Genomic DNA, 17,153 nt, shown 5'->3' with positions numbered 1-17,153 from the left:
TGGTTTGAAATACACAGATAAAATTATACCCTGGTGTTAATTATTGTTATAATTATTGCCCACTCTTCCTGTAAGGCCAAAGTTTCTCCCTCGTGACTCACAACCTTCTGTACTTGTGCATTTGGGAATTTCACACCACACCAATCGTTTTACTTTCACAGTTTTTTTTTTTTTAACTAAGGTTTTTAAATAGTGATCAGTACAGTACAAAGCTTAAAATATTGTCAATGTTTTCAACAATACAAAGTCAGCAGATGGGAGGTGGGAAGGGGATGGTTAGTATCTAACACCCATATCCTTCCCTGTTTCCCAGGGGAAAAAAAAAAATACAAACTCTTCCGTACTTCTGTTTAGTAACAAACAGTGCTTAAAAATAATCTCGTCAGTAAAAGCTGTAAATTGCAAGGCACATGAGGAACCCGTCCTTGCCCTGCTACACAAATCACTAGGCAAAACTGCAAGTTTAAGGCAAGTTTAAGGCACCTTTCTCCATCCTCCTCTTCTGCCCCGTACACCAGGCAAAGCCAGTCCCCGGTAAAAGCAGCCATGGACCAGCGGAGAGCAGAAAACCCAGGAGGTGACCGCGTAAGGCATGTCGGGATGACTTCTCAGTTGACCTGTACAGATCCAGGCTGCGAGATCTGCTAAAATACTATCTCAGGAGTGGAGATTCCTGGGGGTGAGGGTTAGGACTTGGGTCCCTTCGTGATCAGCCTTTGATGGCCTCATCTTCACCAAGCCCCTGCCACCGGTTCGCCCTTCCCAGCCGCGCCTCCTTAGGAGCACCAGGACGGAGGAAGGCGTGCTCCAAGCAGCGAGCCCAAGGAGAAGACCCCGACAGGCCCTCAGGTGGGCTGAACGTTCAGCACAGCGGCACTTTTACTCCCTCAAAATACAGCCCTGCTCTCCCCTAGATCAATGGCACGGCTTCCAGGAGGGTCTGCAGCCACTTCCCGGCCCCGCTGAGGTGCTGCAGACTGCTCGGCGTGTGGAGCCCGCGCAGGTAGGTAACCGGGTGTGTAAGGCACAAGGATGAAGTCCTGAAAGAGACACGCTCGTTGGAGGAAGAGGAGGAGGATGGAGACGGGGATGGAGGAAGCTCCAGTGGAGGCAAGCCCCCTGTGACACCAAGGGTGCATCCTCACAGCAGCAGCGACCCGTGTGGTGGCTCCCTGCTAAATTAACCCGTCATAGTGACCAGGAGGTCAGCTCCAGGTCCGAGCGCAGGGCCCCACGGGGACAGGAGTGGCCTCAGCTGAGGGCTAACGTGGGAGGATGTAGAAACACCACCGCTGTCACACAACGGTTGCTCCACAAGGAGAAGTTTCACTTCTGCTGGACCAGGCAGGAGATGACATACGGCCAGAAGTACCTTGGGAGAGTCACGGGGCACCTCCTACCCCGCTGTGAACTGGGTGGCGTTACAGTAGTCATCCTCCTTAGCCAGGGGCTGAACATCTCATCTATTTTCAAAGCCTTAGAGAAGGAAACGCCTGTGTGATCCCCGTCTTTTGGTACCGGTATAACCAGGTAAGAGCAGAGCGCAGCTGGCTGCTAGCGGTGCCCGCTCCCTCTGTTTTAGCCCAGAAAGGAGCTGGGCACCACCCTGGTTTTTTCCCCCTTCCTGCACAGAAGCCAGAGACCCACACGTAATGCTGCAAAGACCACGGAGGGAGAAGTCCATCGGTGTGGCCGTACTCCCTGAGCAACCTGCTGCCATTGCTGGAACTGGAAGCCTAGAGTGATGAGAAAGGGTGGACTAGAAGACCTCTTGAAGTCTGCCCTACGGTTTTCTTCTCCTGTCATCAAAAATTTCTCCCCTCCTCCTTTGTATCCAGGTTGTCAAGGAGGCCAGATTTCCAGGTTTGTCCACAAAACGCAGGTTGCAGCAAAGCACCCATTAACAGCTGAGCTTTCAGAGATGCTGTTGTCTGGCCCACCGTGCTCCTCCAGCAGCGTGGTGGTGTTTCCTTCAAACTAATCTTGAAACGACTAGGAAGCTCTGTAGACAAAAAAAGCCAAAGGCAAAACCTTCCTGGATATTAAACCAGGCACGCACACACATACATAAACACATCTCAATAGTAAAAAAAAAAATGGATCAAGTGCAGAAATCAGTGCTTGTCATGATAAATCATATCCCCAACCCTAAACCCTGCCTGCTCAGTACCAGCAACCACAATTCGTTTGCCTGCCCTTGGATTCAGTGCGAGAGATCCCTGGCTGGAGTAGATCCCGCGCCTCCCTGGCTTTCAGCAAAGATCTGTACCTCCCGGAGATGTCGGGGCATTTGAGGCTTCAGGTCTTGCGTAGCGTACAGCTGGGAGGACCCAGAGCTTAGTGTGGAAAGTGAGCAGTGGGTCAGACAGGAGGTGTCCGGTCTGAATGGAACAGGTCTCTGCGAGGCCTCTCAGCATCGGTCCTGTAAGCGCTACCGACTCCAGCGCAGATAGGTGGCTCCATACCTGATATTCCCCTCCGCAAACCCAGAAGAGACTCATCCACTTGTGGACACCATAAACCAACCCTTCCTACACCTTGGACTGGAGTGAGCCATGGACATCGAGTATCCCTGACCGCTGTCTTTGCTACCCCACACAAGAATCACCATGTTCCAAGGACAAACCCACCCCGGGATTACAAAGAACCTTAATTCTGACAACCTGCTCCTGCCTTTCGCCACTCTACCTTCATCTAGTGCTGATAAAAATGTGCCCGATCCGTAGCCCTATGGGTCAGAGAAGAGCAACCTTGAAGTTTCACGGTCAGCTTCAAGGGCCACCAAGGACTGCTTGGCATCCTGAAAAGAACCATTAAGAGGGGAACAAAGGCTTCACATCCACTTCACTTTCATCCCCTGTCGGCCACGACCATCCTAGAGCTGCTGGAGGCCCAGGGCGCGGAGCCCTTCCCCTATCAGACCGATCACACCCAAGTTACTTCTACACCATGTGGGCAGCGATGGAAGTCAGCCAGACTCCTGTGGCAGATGATATGGGGTCAGTCTACGCAGGAACGCATGAACATGTCACACACGGGCAGCCAAGATGGCAGGGGGTTGGGACCAGATGATCCTTAAGGTCCCTACCAGCCGCTCTGCGGTTCTAAAATGAGGCGCTGAGCATCGAATGCGTTTCCCCTCCCAGCGCCCGCACCCTGAACGCTGGTGGCCGCCGGGGAGCTCAGCCTCTACCGCTGCTCCTGAGGAAGGCTGCAAAAACCAGCTCCAACCTGAGCCACGGGCAGCTCCTCGAAGGCAAGTAAGCCGTTAAAATGGAAGAGAGGAGCCTTCGAAGACTTGGGACAGCCTGACAGCTCCGCTGCAGATGGTGCAACCGTGCAGACAGAGAAGATGCAGATGAGCTGACATCCCCACCGGGGCCAGGGGTGGCTGGACCCACGCCAGTGCCTGGCAGACACGCAAGTTCAGACCCAGTTCATCCTAAAGAAGGTCAAGTCCAGGTCTAGATGCTTTGCTGATGCCACCTCAGCAACCTGGCACTGAGATACTTGAGAAGGAGGTCGTAGAGAGAACCTGGCTTAGCCCAGCTCGGAGAAGGATTATCGCAGCCACTGTACCACACGTACCCTTTGCTAACAGGTCTCCTCAGAGACAGCAGAGACGGCAAAACCCAAAGAGGTCACCAAGCGCACCTCTGGGCCTCATGGCGGGTTCTCCACTTCCTCGTGAGCCCTGGGAGACCCCGCTACGGCCTCACAGCCCTCAGGCTGCCTTCCCTGACGTTCAGCCAGATAACTCCCCTAGGTTTGCCAGAGTGAACAAGAAACCTCTGCCTATTCCAGCATCCTTGGTTAAATGACTTGTTCTGGCTTAACCCCCGCCCCGTCCCCGCGCAGGGCAGAAGGCAGCCCCTGCTGTGAGAACGCATCCAGCACGAAGTATCCAGCCCTCCACCCAAGTCCAAGGTCCAGGTTAGTCACAGTGTGTTAGGCAAATAAGCCAGTTACGTCTCTAATACGCTATGCCCCTTTTCTTGGTTTGCACCACCCCGGCGGTGTCGTGCCCATCGCCTCCACGACCCTCAGGAGTCCTTTTTCGCCAGGCTGGCCTTGATCCTGCATCGCAGGACGTAGGCTGTGAGGGCGCTGCAAGCCACCAGGCCAAAAAAAGAGACGCAGGAGAGATAGATGGAGAAAGGCCCGTGTCTCTTTAGGAAAATCTCCTGCCTGTTCTTGTAATCCAAGCAAATGGCCTCCAGCTGGGAGAGGGTGCAGATGGCCAGGAAGGTGTGGAAGATCTGGTGGGCATGGCCGACGATATCGCAGGAGCCGGGGAAGTACTTCTCGGGGACCGGGCAGGAGAAGAAATACGCGCTGATAAGGAAAAACAGTATCTGGTAGGTGTGGTACCAAGCGGCGTCTTCCTCACAGCCCCCCAGGTGACACACGACCACCCGGTGAGCCACGGGGCTGATGTCCAAGACGAAGGCCAGCCCGGCTGGGATCACCTGGCACATCTTCCTCATGATGGGGTAGGGCCGCCGGTAGCGGTATTTGGCGTAGCAGCAGCCGGCGCAGGACAGCCAGCCGCAGAAAGCAGCCGCCGGGAGGAAGAAAAGCCAGAACTTGTCGTACCAGGCTTGGTCGGAGCTGTAGTAGAAATGGGCCAGGGCACTACCGTACTGGTAGATGCTGACTCCAACGTAGTCCACGAAGTAGAAGGTGTAGTGGGACAGCTCCGATTTGGACTGCAGCAGGTGGGCCAAGAGGCTGCAGGTCAGGTAGGTGACGGAGGAGAGGACAAAGACGAACAAGGGCAAGGACCACGCGTCCACGGGCAGCTGCTCAGCCTCCACGAACGTCTTGAACCTCAGCAGCACGGCCAGCGCCGCCAGGAGGTGAGTCCACACGTTGACCACCTCGTTGTGCTTCTGGAAGAGGCTGAGGAAGTAGTAGCGCCAGTCCTGGCCGGTGGGACGGTACCCGGCGTGGATGTACGGCTCCCGAAAGAGCTGCGGCACCTCGGCCTCTTGGACGGTGCAGGGCATTTTGGGGAGGCCGTCCTCCAGCAGCCGGGGGAGGCGGCTGAGCTGCTGCCCGCTGAGGGACAGCGTGCTGAGGCGCTCCAGGATGGCCGTCATCTCGCGGCGTGAGGCCCCCGGCAGCCCGGCTCTGGGGGACGTCGTCCTCGTGCCCTGCGGGACGTCGTCTTCGTGCCCTGAGGGGAGAGGAGACGGAGGAAACGTTAACATCAGGAGCAAAGCGTGGGGGTTTTATCCTCAGGGGGATAAACCGCGGGGATGTGGAGATGTTGGCCCTGACCTCTGAGGCAAGGGGCATCTCCTGACTTGGCAGACCTAAATTCAGCGTGGAGGAAGATGGCACCGCCGTGTCCCTTCTCCACCTCGTAGCATGTCTAGGAGTAGGCAGTAGCTGCAAATACAGGGTTTCAAGAAGCAGTTAGATGTCAAGAAAGCACCCGTGGAGGGGATTTGTCACCCCTTTCCCCCGAACAAAGCACTCGGGGATGAAATCAGGGTGTAGTGATTCCTCTACAGGACAACTTGCCCTTCTGCAACCGAGTAAACAGGGATTTGCAACCAAATCGTGGAGGCTGCACACAAGCCTGGCTTCCCTGCTGCACAGTTTACACATGGGGGGCAGAGGGAGAAGTCCACGGTCCCAAAGCCGCAGCCCTCATCCCTCCACGTGTAAGAGGCAGCAGGACTGGGAGGCGGTGGAGAAACAAGGGGCTGCCCCCAGAGCCGACTGCAGTTTGGGGACAGCATCCACAGCCAGGATCCCTGATGTCTGGAGATAACCTCACGGTGTTGAGTTCACTCCTAATACCCTCTGTTCCTCTTCCACCCGAGATGCTTCCCTTCCCTGCTGGCGTTTACACCGCGCTAAAAAAAATAAAGAACTCATCACCCATGACCACACTTCAACTGAACTGGATGCTGCTGGAGCCCCACCGGGCTCTGTTCTCCTCCCCAGACACCACAGGCGTGTTTGTAGGACCGGGGCCTGGCTCCTACGCTTACATACACCCTTACAGACCTGCGGTGCACGGAGCTGGCCCGAAATAAGTAAACGGCAATGAGTATTTTGCCCGAGTGTCAGAAACGTCTTATTTTTCTTCCGTAGCATCCGCTGCAAGAGGCGAGGCAGAGGAAGAGAGAGCGGGTGCGCGACGGGAGACCCAGAGCAGGCCGGCGACGGGCGACACGGAGGCCAGTGTCACCCACCGAGAGGAAGTGAAAGCAGAGAGACGGGACCCGTCAAACAGTCCCGGGGCGAGAGAGCACAAAGAGCAAAGTCAGAGCAGGCCACGCGCCGCCTCGCAAGTCCCACTTCCCCTCGCAACCCTCCGATAACACACAAACTGTTTTCACGTTACTTCCTCCTTCTAGCAGATGGGAGCTGTAACTGACGGCGACAGCGTTTTCCAGCCAATTCTCTCTTTCTGCTTTCCAGGCTTTCTCCGTTAGCACCTCTCAGGACTGTTTTTTTTTTTTTTTTCCTTCTCTTCCACCGCGGAAGCTGGCTGCTGACTCGGGCGGAGCCGCCTTGGCTGCAGGAGGTGGGAGGGAAGGTGGTGCCCGCACGTGGTAGTTAAGTTTCAAGGGCAGGGCCCTTGCTGGGGTTTGATGCTGCACAGTCACAAGGACGTTAGTTCTCTCCTCAGCGTCTGCAGGCCTGGATCCGTGACAGGACACACGCTTTGTTCAGCGGCTGGTGTGTCCCCATGGGGTTACACGACAACATTTGGGAAGGAAAATGTGGGCTCTGAAGCACTCCTGCGAGGGGATGGCGTCAAAAAGGGACAACGTTCCCTCTCTCCACTTCTAATGTAGGTATGTTCACCTGAGGCAGTCTGCTCTGGCTCCTTATACCTGAAGGAGAAAGAAAAACCTCATTCATCCACCTTATTCTTGACTTCAGCCTCAGGATAAGGCAAAGTCCAGGCAGGACCAGCCCTGGCTATGCAGCACCGTGGTATCCCCTCTCTGCTGCCCCGTGTCTCCTTCGGATGATGTGGCCAGAACTTGGCTTGAGGCTGAGCACGATGCGGTGGGAACTGCAGGGAGGTTTTACGGCTGTGCCTCTACTGAGATGATGCTTGGCTTCCTGGTCCGGATGCCCCGTGGAAAGGTGTGAGCATGGAGCCTGCGGTGCTTTGGGTGTCCTAAGCTCCACCAGAGCTGGTGATGGGGCTCACGGTGACAAGGCACGAGGGAAAAGGGCTCCCCAAGCCCCCCCAGCTTCGCTAGTGCTGACCCCGGGACACCAGGAACCAGAAAAACAGCTCAGATGTTGCACAGATGAAACAAGTGAAGTGCAACGGAGCAGGGTCAGGACATTCACCTCCTGCAAGCTGCTGCAAGGAGCAAGGGCAACCAGAAGACGGCGATGGAGGCTGGGCGCAGGGATGCGTGCCGACACGGGGGTCACGTCGTGTTTTCCACCACCGCGGCGTGCCTGGTTTGCATGCTGATGAGCACACGGGAGGGACGGCAGCGGCTGCACCAGGCACAGGCTGGCTCTGGCTCGTACAGAGCCAGGATTTTGCTCGCGCCAGGATTTTGCCCCAATCTCTCCTCTCTGATATAGTGAGCATCGCCCTGAAGCTCAGCGAGGCTGGATGCTGCTCATCCCCCTGACACCGCAGGGATTCTTCCAGGCAGGCTCACGGAGCTGGAAAACGCCAGTTTTTAACAGGAGGAGGGAGGTGCAGAGATTTTCAAAATAGCAGCCCGAAATCCCACGAAAACACATCTGATACTCAAAGAGCGAGTAAAGCAGGAACCCGGCAGGCCGCTTATTTTAAACCAAGCTTGTGACACGAAGGAGCAAGCTGGCAGTTTCCAGCGATCATGTGATGCACAAAGCGACGAGCGTTTAACGTTAGAGAAGGGAGAAAGAAGGGGAATAATAATAATACAAATTAAAAAAAAAAAAAAAAAGAACCCCCAAGGTCGGGACTGGCTGTTTTGCTTTCACAGAGCCCCTATTCTTTCCCTTTGGCGGGGGCGTCGCAGCGGCTGAAAGCCACATTCATCGCCGGGGCGTCTCGTTGCGATTCCGTCCTCGCCCCCATCTCCGGGGGATTCAGTTCTTTTGGCTGCTCCCAATTCACAGCAACCAAGTATCGTTTGTTCGGGGCCGGAGCTGCCAGGAGGGAAGGAGGAGAGTGGACGGTGGCCAGGCTGTATCATCGCAGCCACAATAAGAACCGCGGCACAGAGGAGGAACGATCCCCTTCCAGTTTTTTCTCTCCCTTTCTTCTGAAGTAATTGGAAACCCGAGCTTTTCCCAGCTCTTTTGCTTTTCGTCACAGGCTAATGGAAGGGTTTGAATGAGAAATATTCCTGCGGGGTACAGCTGATTTTCCCACCAGCCTGGCCCCAGCGTTAACTCTCTGCAAGTGAGGCTGTAGCAGCGTGATGATAATATTTACTTGCGGAATAGCATGCAGGCACCAGGCGGGTATCTGCTTCCAGAAAGGCAGCAGCTCCTGGTAAACAAAGCAGGCGGGCCCGGGGAACCTAGCTGCGGGGAAGTCTTTAATAAATGCAACACATTTTAAAAGAAAAGTGGTTGTGGACGGCATGAAAATAACCGCAGGGATCTCGCAGCAGCGGACGACAGGCCAGTTTGGAGAGCTGCACGTGATTAATTCCTGAATTCCTTTCTTCTGGGAGCCGAGCAGAGGCTCCTCAGAAGGACCACGGGTCATTTTGGACCCCGGGCTTTTCTTCTGACCACTTCCTACATGGGATTAAGTCTGGCATCGCAGCCTGTACAGCAGCAGGACGGCAGAAAGCAGCTCTGCTCGCCTCCCCAGGGCTGGCAGGGGGTCAGGGAGAGGCTGCAAACTGCACCCAGCCCAGGTCCAACCCCGAAGCCCTCCTGGTCCTCCCCGAGCACCCACATCTCCTCCAGCAACTTGGGGCATCTCCCCCTTGCTTGGAAGACCAGTTTGGGACCAGGATGCCAGATCCTCAGTCCCACGCTGGTCCCTGGTGTTTTAGAGAGGCTCCAGCAGAGACAAGAAATAAAGAGGAGACCCTAGACTGGCTCGTAGCAGTAATTCCTGCGTCCTCTTGGCGCTACCTGCTTCCTTCCTCCGTGGCAAATAAACCTGCCCGTGCTAACCTTCCTCCTGATGCCATCCCCAGAGGGAGTTACTGGGATTTAGGCGGGTGTCACCACAGCCACATGCTGGGAGAGGTGACATCCGATGGTTTGTGCTAGGGAGAAGAAGAATTGACCGATGCTCCAGCTTCGGAGAGGTGGAAATCCCTCGGGTGCTCGGGACTCCTCTCAGTTGCTCTTCCACCTCCCAGTCTATCAAATGAGGATACAAATCTCCACCTGCCTAATGAGAACGAGATACTGTGCTCTGAACGCACTGCTCTGATGCACCAGGCAGTGCTGGGACTACATAACAGAACACGGCACGGAATATTTCATTTTTCTTGACATGCTTTGTGTGCCCCGTTACACCTACATCAGCCCAACAGCTGTGTTACAAGCGCTCACCCAACACGGACTGCCCGGGTCTGGAAGGAAACAGCTGATGTAGAACCATAGCACCACCTAGGTTGGAAAAGACCTTTAAAATCATCAAGTTCTGTCAAGAATTACAGCACCACAGAATGGGAACCTGGTTCCAGCCCCCTGCCCCCAGCCCAGGCTGCCCCCAGCCCCATCCAGCCTGGCCTTGGGCACTGCCAGGGATGGGGCACCCACAGCTCCTCGGGGCAGCCTCTGACGGAAGGATTTCTTCCTAATGTCTGATCTAAACCTCCCCTCTCTGAATTTAAAGCCCCCCCCTAGTCCTGTCCCTACCCCTGACACAGAGTCCCTCCCCTGCCCTCCTGCAGCCCCTCAGGCCCGGGCAGGCCGCTGGGAGGTCTCCCCGGAGCCTTCTCCTCCCCAGGCCCAACACCCCCAGCTCCCTCAGCCTGGCTCCAGAGCAGAGGGGCTCCAGCCTCTGCTCGTCCTCGGGGCCTCCTCTGGGCCCTCTCCAGCAGCTCCACGTCCTCCTGGTGCTGGGCCCGGAGCTGAGCTCGGGCCTGCAGGGGGGTCTCACAGAGCCCCACCATCAAGACCCTACACAATCTGACCTTCTGAGTCCCATCACCAAACCACGTCCCTTAGGGATGTGATTTGCTGAAGTCCTTGAAGGGGAAGCCTACCAATAACCTCAATTCTGCTACGGATCAAAGCAACCTTGAGAAAATTATCAAATAACAAATCACAGCCCCAATTCTACCTCTCCATACACACCCGCGGCACGGAGCTGGAGCAGGCTTTGTCCGAGCGTGTGTTAGTCAGGAACTTAACGCCTGACGAGGCCAGGACACCAGCCCCAGGAGATGGCAGATCCCCGTGCTGCTGAAGCCGTGCTGGTGGCCGTTCCCCCGCGATTTGTGGCCAGGCAAGCGGCCGGGCCAGCCGCCAGCCGAGCCGCGGGTGCCTCTTGACATGAGCTCGGCGTTGCCTGCGCGTTGGGCTGCGTCCAGGGGACGAGAGCAGCGGAGCCGGCACCATGAGCTCGCAGGGAACAGAGCAAAACCACAGCTGCGGGCAAAAACCCGCGCCCCCGCAGCAAAGGCAACGGGGGCGCAGCATCCTGCCACGGACCTCGAGGTCCTGCGGCGTTTTGGACACCCACGGTTAGGAAAGCAAAGACCTGCAGAGGCTGTGGGGCTGCGGACTGAACCCGGAGCCAGATATTGCGTGCAGGGCTCTGATTTTTGCAGCACCGAGTCTCTGCTTCATTGGTATTGATAATTATTGGATTGCATTGATTGTGTTGATAATGCAGCTGATGCATGCGACGCGTGGAGTAAAAAAAAAAATAGAAGGGAAAGAAACCCAACTGTGGCACTCAGTAGATGCAGAAGTGTTAATATTTGGTATTTAAAAGTGTTAATATTTGGTATTAATAACCAGTTAACATCCGCAGGCCCTGAGAAGTGCCTGCCCAGTGATTCTAGGTGCTTTTGGGTAGGTGTGCGATGCCGGGGTGCGGCGCGCGGCCGGGTGGAGCGCCCAGCCCTGCTGGCTTGGTGATCATCGGCAGGCAAACAAGACTGCTCCAGCAGGGGGATTGGACTAGATGACCTTTCAAGGTCCCTCCCAATCCCTAAAATTCTGTGGTTTTGTGAAGACCAGGGCACATTCCCCATCAAGGACCTGGTCTGTCGGGTTGCCGAAGCGTTAGCACGCTCCCAGCATGGCTTTGGTCCAGCTTTGTGAATGGGATTGGGGTAAATCCGCCCTGTTTTGGGGCAAAGATGGTTTAGGTATGCGGCTGCGAGCTGTCCCCTGCCAGTGAGCACCAGATCCGTCCCTGCCTGCCGCATTCGGTCGTGCCGGGACCACTGATGGAGCGGGGTGAGTGACCTGCCCTGCTTCGGATGCCAGCGCTGGAAGGAGATGAATGGTGCCACAGAAGCGCCCGTTTCTCTCCCCGCGGACTGAAAAGGGAGCTGGGGTTTGTTTCAGCTGCATCCTGCTTTCACATCCTGAATTTCCTCCTGTGATGTCCGTGGGATACGGGGCGCTTCCCTTCCATCCCTGCGCAGCTCTGTGCACACAGCATTTCTGGGGCCAGTTTGCCCGCATATGGGGTCACTGCCCTGACCCCTAAAGCCCCAGGAGCCCAGGTAACAGCCCCAGCACCAGTGACGGGACAAAAACCTTTCAGTGCCAACCTCGACAAGCCACCAAATCCCTCCTCGCTCAGATCCATCTGCTCGTGGGACAACCCCGCAACCACTCTGCCTGGAGGCAGAGAAACCCAAACCAAACCGACTGTGCATTTTTGGGGATCCGGAGCATTGCCGGGATGTCCCAAAGCCTCCGGGCTGAGGCTGCCTGGCTTTGCTGCAAACAGGCTGTCATCCGCCAATGCCTGCTGCCCGCACACATTTTGAAGGCTGCGCGTTTTAGAGCTTCGGTCACGAGAAAAAAATGTATATAAATCATGCGGGCTGCCGGGGAGAGCCTGCAGCTCCGTGCCAGCCCTCTGGAGCTGCGAGCTCTCGTCCTTGTCCTTGTCCCCATCCTCCTGTTTGGCCGAGCGAGCCTCAGGACGAGCAGCGCTGCCCCTCGGGGCGGGGGTACAAAGCCCCCAGCAATGGCGAGCAAGGATCAGAGGATGGATTTCGCCCCGTAAATGCGGGATGCTGGGTGGCATCCACATGCTTAAATCCCCGCTCGGTCCCAAAGGCTTACAGGGAAAAAATCAAAGCGCCGTTGTGCCTGCAGGGCAGGGGACGTACGGCACGGCCACACACGCACAGCTCGCAGCCCCGCAAACCGCAGCCTCCTGGGGCAATTTACTGCTTTGGGGACTTTCTTACAGCACCGCGATTAAATACCGGGCCGACCCTTGGAGCAGAGCGTATGAAGTACATCGGCAGCTAAATATTAAGCCGGCGCATGAGTCAGTGAAGGCGGATAAATAGCTGCGAGCACAAGCAGGTGAGGGGTCCTCAGCCGCTGCCCCGTTTTGCGCTCGGGGCTGCTCGCTCAGCCCGTGGTCGCCCATCTCCCCCTGCCAGAGGGACGCAGCCCCCCTCCAGGCACAGCTTGAAGGGAAATAAAGCCGAGCAAAGCAGAAAGGAGGTTCCTGCGGGTGCTGAACGACGCCTTCGCGGGAGGAAACGCGCAGCAGCGTGCGGTTTGGCCTGGCCAGGCTGCGCCTTTCTAGGAACTGCTTGCGGTGCACGGTCCCCCCTCCGATTCGGGATGGGAGCGGGTGCTGCAGCGATTCACAGCTCAGCGTCCCCTCCCTGCCCTGGAAGGGAGCAAAACCAGACCCAGCAGCTTGGTTTTCGCTCCCGCTGAGCATCGCCTGCGTCCTTCACCCTTTTTCGTGACCTTTTCCTGATTTCACTCGTTTTCAACTACCGCTGCCGGGGCGGCGGCGCCCACATCCTCATCCTCACCCCCCCCCCCGGGGTCAGCACTCCCCCCGCTACCTGCAGCCGTAGCACGGAGGGGAATTTCGCTGGATCAAGGGATTTGGGAACTGCAGTCCCACAAAGCGGGGTCTCCAAAGGGGCAGGGGAAAGGGGTCTGCAAAAAAAAAAAGAGGCGAGATGCTCTCGGTGTTTTCCTCCGGGGAAGAAAATCCAGGTGTGCAATAAAAGGAAGGTGACCGATGAGGCCAGGAGAGCGCTGGGGAGTGTGAGAAGGGAGCAAGCCCTTCGCTGGCACTTTTGGGGGCATTTCGGTGGAAACGGGTGGGTGGCAGCTTGGCGACAAGCCTAAAGCTGGCTGTCCCCGCGGGACTCGGTGTCCCGAAGCCCCGACGCGCAAAACCCACCCGCGGCTCTCCGAAGCCGCCGGCGGAGCAGCAGCACCGGCTCTCAGCGCCCTTTCGGACCAGACGAACCTGGGGGGACCCGGCGGCGAATCCCCCCCCCCCCCCGCCCTCAGCGGGTGACCCGCGGGGGGGATGCTCAGCGCCCCGGCCCCTCGGCGAGCCCGGACCGGGGCAAAACCCCGCTCCCCGTCCCCACCCCTGCGAGCCCCGGGCTGTCCCCGGGCTGTCCCCGAGGTGTCCCCGGGCTGTCCCCGGGCTGTCCCCGAGGTGTCCCCGGGGTGTCCCCGAGGTGTCCCCGGGCTGTCCCCGGGCTGTCCCCGAGGTGTCCCCGGGGTGTCCCCGAGGTGTCCCCGGGCTGTCCCCGGGCTGTCCCCGAGGTGTCCCCGAGGTGTCCCCGAGGTGTCCCCGGGCTGTCCCCGGGGTGTCCCCGAGGTGTCCCCGCGGTGCCACCGCCCGCACTCACCGCGCCGCCACCTCCGGCTCCGCGTCCCCGGGGCCACCGCGGCCACCGCCGGGCCCCGAGCGCCTGCGTCCGGCTCCGCCCCGGGGTGTCCCCAGCGGGCGGGGACAGCGAGGGGAGGAGGGGACACGGCTGGGGGGGGGGGGGGGGGACAGCGAGAGGGCCGGGGGTCCCCGGGTGGGGACGGGGCAGGGGGAGCCGCCGGGGCTCCGGGCTGGGCCCGGGGCCTCTGGGCCCGGCCCTGGGCACCGCCGAGCAGAGCCCGGCTCCGGCCTCTCCGCACCTCCCTGCGGGTCCTGACGGCCATGGGGGGGGGGTGGGGGGGGAGCGGTTGTTCTGCTGAGGAGATGGGGAGAGGATGGCAGGGAGGCAGCCCCGGAATGGGGCTTTCCCGGCTCTGATAACAGCGCTCGGGGCTGGGCGGCTCTGCTCCATCGGCAGGGACCTGTGGGCGTGCGGGTGGGGGGAAGGAGCGGGGCAGGTGGCCTCCTGTTGTCCTCGTCACCTCGCTCGGTGGCGTGCCTGGGATGTGATCGGCGGCTCCTGGCTTCTTTGGTGACGCCTCGTGCTTGTTTTCTGTCTTTTTTAAGACATCTCCCGCTGTAAAGCCCCTACTGCTGCTTCCTTCCTCTCCGTCTGTTCTTTAAAGCTGCAGGGTGGGAGGTGGTGGTCACGGCACTGCTCTTCCTCTTTCACCCATTTTTACATCATTTGCCGCACAGAACCATACGATCACAGGACGGTTTGGGCTGGCAGGGACCTTAAAGCCCGCCTGGTTCCAGCCCCTGCCATGGGCACGACCCCTGCCCCCAGCCCAGGCTGCCCCCAGCCCCATCCAGCCTGGCCTTGGGCACTGCCAGGGATGGGGCACCCACAGCTCCTCGGGGCAGCCTGCGCCAGGGCCTCACTGCCCTTATAGTGACAAATTTCTCCTTAATGTCTGATCTAACCCTCTCCTCTTTCAGTTTAAAGCCGCCCCCCTTGTCCTGTCCCTACCCCTGACACAGAGTCCCTCCCCAGCTCTCCTGCAGCCCCTCAGGCCCGGGCAGGCCGCTGGGAGGTCTCCCCGGAGCCTTCTCCTCCCCAGGCCCAACACCCCCAGCTCCCTCAGCCTGGCTCCAGAGCAGAGGGGCTCCAGCCTCTGCCCATCCTCGGGGCCTCCTCTGGGCCCGCTCCAGCAGCTCCACGTCCTCCTGGTGCCGGGCCCGGAGCTGAGTGCAGGGCTGCAGGGGGGGTTTCACGAGAGTGGAGCAGAGGGGGAGAATCCCCTCCCTCATCAACCAGCACCCCCAGGTCCTTCTCCTCAGGGCTGCTCTCCATCCATTCTCCACCCAGCCTGTACTTGTGCTTGGGATTGCCCCAGCCCAGACGCAGGACCTTGCCCTTGGCCTTGTGGAACCTCATGAGGTTACAGAGGCCCACCTCGCAGGCCTGCCGAGGTCCCTCTGGATCACATCCCGTCCCTCCAGTGTGACGACCACATCACACAGCTTGGTGTCGTTGGCAAATACGCTGAGGGTGCACTCAATCCCACTGCCCACGTCACTGAAAAAGACATTAAACAGCGTCGGTCCCAATACCGACCCCTGAGGAACACCACTCATCACTGATCTCCACCTGGACATTGAGCCATTGCCCACAACTCTTTGAGTGCAACCATCCGGACAATGCCTTACCCACTGAGATGTCCACCTGTCAAATCCATGTCTCTCCAATTTAGAGACCAGGATGTCGCGTGGGACAGTGCCAAATGCCTCGCGCAAGTCCAGGTAGAGATGGTGGTCAGGACCAAGCAGGGCAGGGTGAAGGGGGCAGCAGGACAGGACATCCCTGCTGCAGTGCCTGCATTGCGACGCTGCCAGGTTTGTGCTCCGACAACAGACTTCTCCCCCACTTATCTTCCAGGCTTGGCACGTGCTTGGAGAGAGACCTTTCAGGGCATTTTATTTGCTTGCCGCGTGACCTGCTCCCAGGCGGCAGGGACCTGCCCAGCGGTGCTGCTCAGCGCTCCCCCTGCTTTTGGTATCTCACACCCTGCAATGAATCACCCGGTTCACTCCAAGGCAAAGCCCAGGTGTGGCTGTGTTTGCCCAGCAGACTGTTCCCAGCAGGTTTAGACTGAGCTGTGCCAGCCTGCGCTCTCCCAGCCCTTGGCACTCATCTGATACGATCCAAGCAGGCTCGGTGCCCTCAAACAGCCCCCGTACACCTCCGTTCCCTGCCCCAACATACATACACCCTCACTGCCGTGCAATACGAACCCTATTTTTGCAGGGTGCAAAGCGGTCCTGCCATTATTTTGGCTGCTGTGAATTATCCCCCCAAAGCTAGGACCTGATGGCACAGCAGCAATGCCCCAGAGCACGTAGAACTGCACCAGCCGTCTCTCCAGGGTGTAAACCCTGAGTAAAATGGGTGTGAACCCCTCCTCTTATATTTTAGGGAGGGCTTTTCGCCAGAATGCATCCAAACCCCCTGTGTCTGCTCTGCGCTGATCAGGGAGAACGCAGCAACTTTGCACGGGAGACATCTGCGATCTTCACCCCAAATGGGAAGCAGAAAGCAGAAGGAGCCACCTTTTCCCTGTATGAGGTTGTAATGAATAATATCAAGGTGTGGAATCATAACTGGGTAACAGAGACTTCTACACACCAGGCTTTGCTTTGTCAAACGCCTTTCCTCTGCACAGAATTTTTGCTCGTCGTTTGGCAGGATTTAGGCAAGATGGATATTATTAAAGATGGCAAAAAATGACAATTTTGGAAAGGCTATAAATTTTGATTCAAAACAAAAACTCCAGTTTATGGGTCTCAGGAAGGAAATTTCTTTGTGGATATAGGAGTCCATAACTTACAGAGGGTTTTCTTTTTCCTTCTTCTTCCTCTGTAAGAACATGTGCAAGTCTCAGGGTGCTGGGCTACATGAATCCTTCGCAATAGTTTTGAATCCTGTTTCTGTGCTTTCTGTAACTAATAATTCAGAAAAAACAGCCCTAAAAACCTCGGGTTACCAAACCCAGCCCACGCAGTCAGAGGGAAGCACTGAGTACGGTTCATTTTGCCCCCTTCCCTTGTTCCCCCCGCCACAGACCTCATTGCACAACCAGCGGGGTCAGGCCGTTTCTGCCTGATGGGGCTGAGCATAAGTCGTGACAGTCAGATGAGGATTGCTAACAGGGTCTAACCCCATTGCCGCATGTGCTGCTGCAGCTCCCTGTCTCCCAGAACCGGGCATCACTTGGAGAGGTGACCCCTGGATCCTGCCTCGTGGCCAGAAACGGGTCCTGAGATCACCAGCAATAAACGGGAGCATCCTTGCTTTGTGGCTTTCCATACAGATCGGTGAATTCCAGGCTTGGGGGGCCGAGGAAAGAAAATGAGGAAT

The 17,153-nt window shown here is 57.6% G+C and overlaps 1 protein-coding gene across 5 annotated transcripts; it reads right to left on the bottom strand.

Moving 5' to 3' along the window:
* Nucleotides 1-147: 147 nt before the first annotated feature.
* Nucleotides 148-15,676, bottom strand: PAQR8 (progestin and adipoQ receptor family member 8). Of its 5 annotated transcripts, XM_080586051.1 has the most exons (3): nt 13,773-13,829; nt 6,022-6,857; nt 148-5,179 (listed from the first exon to the last, which is right to left on the bottom strand). In XM_080586051.1, exon 3 carries the CDS (start codon nt 5,100-5,102, stop codon nt 4,044-4,046), a length of 1,059 nt encoding a protein of 352 aa, XP_080442177.1. In that variant the 5' UTR covers nt 5,103-5,179; nt 6,022-6,857; nt 13,773-13,829; the 3' UTR covers nt 148-4,043. The 5 variants fall into 5 exon arrangements, with proteins under 5 accessions (XP_080442177.1, XP_080442176.1, XP_080442175.1 ...); XM_080586050.1 differs by lacking the exons at nt 6,022-6,857; nt 13,773-13,829 and adding an exon at nt 15,446-15,676; XM_080586049.1 differs by lacking the exon at nt 6,022-6,857 and having other exon boundaries at nt 13,773-15,376.
* Between the last annotated feature and the right edge of the window lie 1,477 nt (nt 15,677-17,153).

This window comes from Anser brachyrhynchus, assembly GCF_964034855.1.
Source record: "Anser brachyrhynchus genome assembly, chromosome: 3".
Taxonomy (NCBI): Eukaryota; Metazoa; Chordata; class Aves; order Anseriformes; family Anatidae; genus Anser; species Anser brachyrhynchus.
This window is presented reverse-complemented; position numbering and strand designations above follow the sequence as displayed.

Excerpts from the sequence above, each read along its gene's own strand:
- PAQR8 (XM_080586049.1), bottom strand. The coding sequence starts at position 14,076 with ATGGCCGTCAGGACCCGCAGGGAGGTGCGGAGAGGCCGGAGCCGGGCT. Across the intron at positions 5,180-13,772 it reads GAGCCGGAGGTGGCGGCGCG|GGCACGAAGACGACGTCCCG; the intron begins GTGAGTGCGGGC and ends CTCTCCCCTCAG.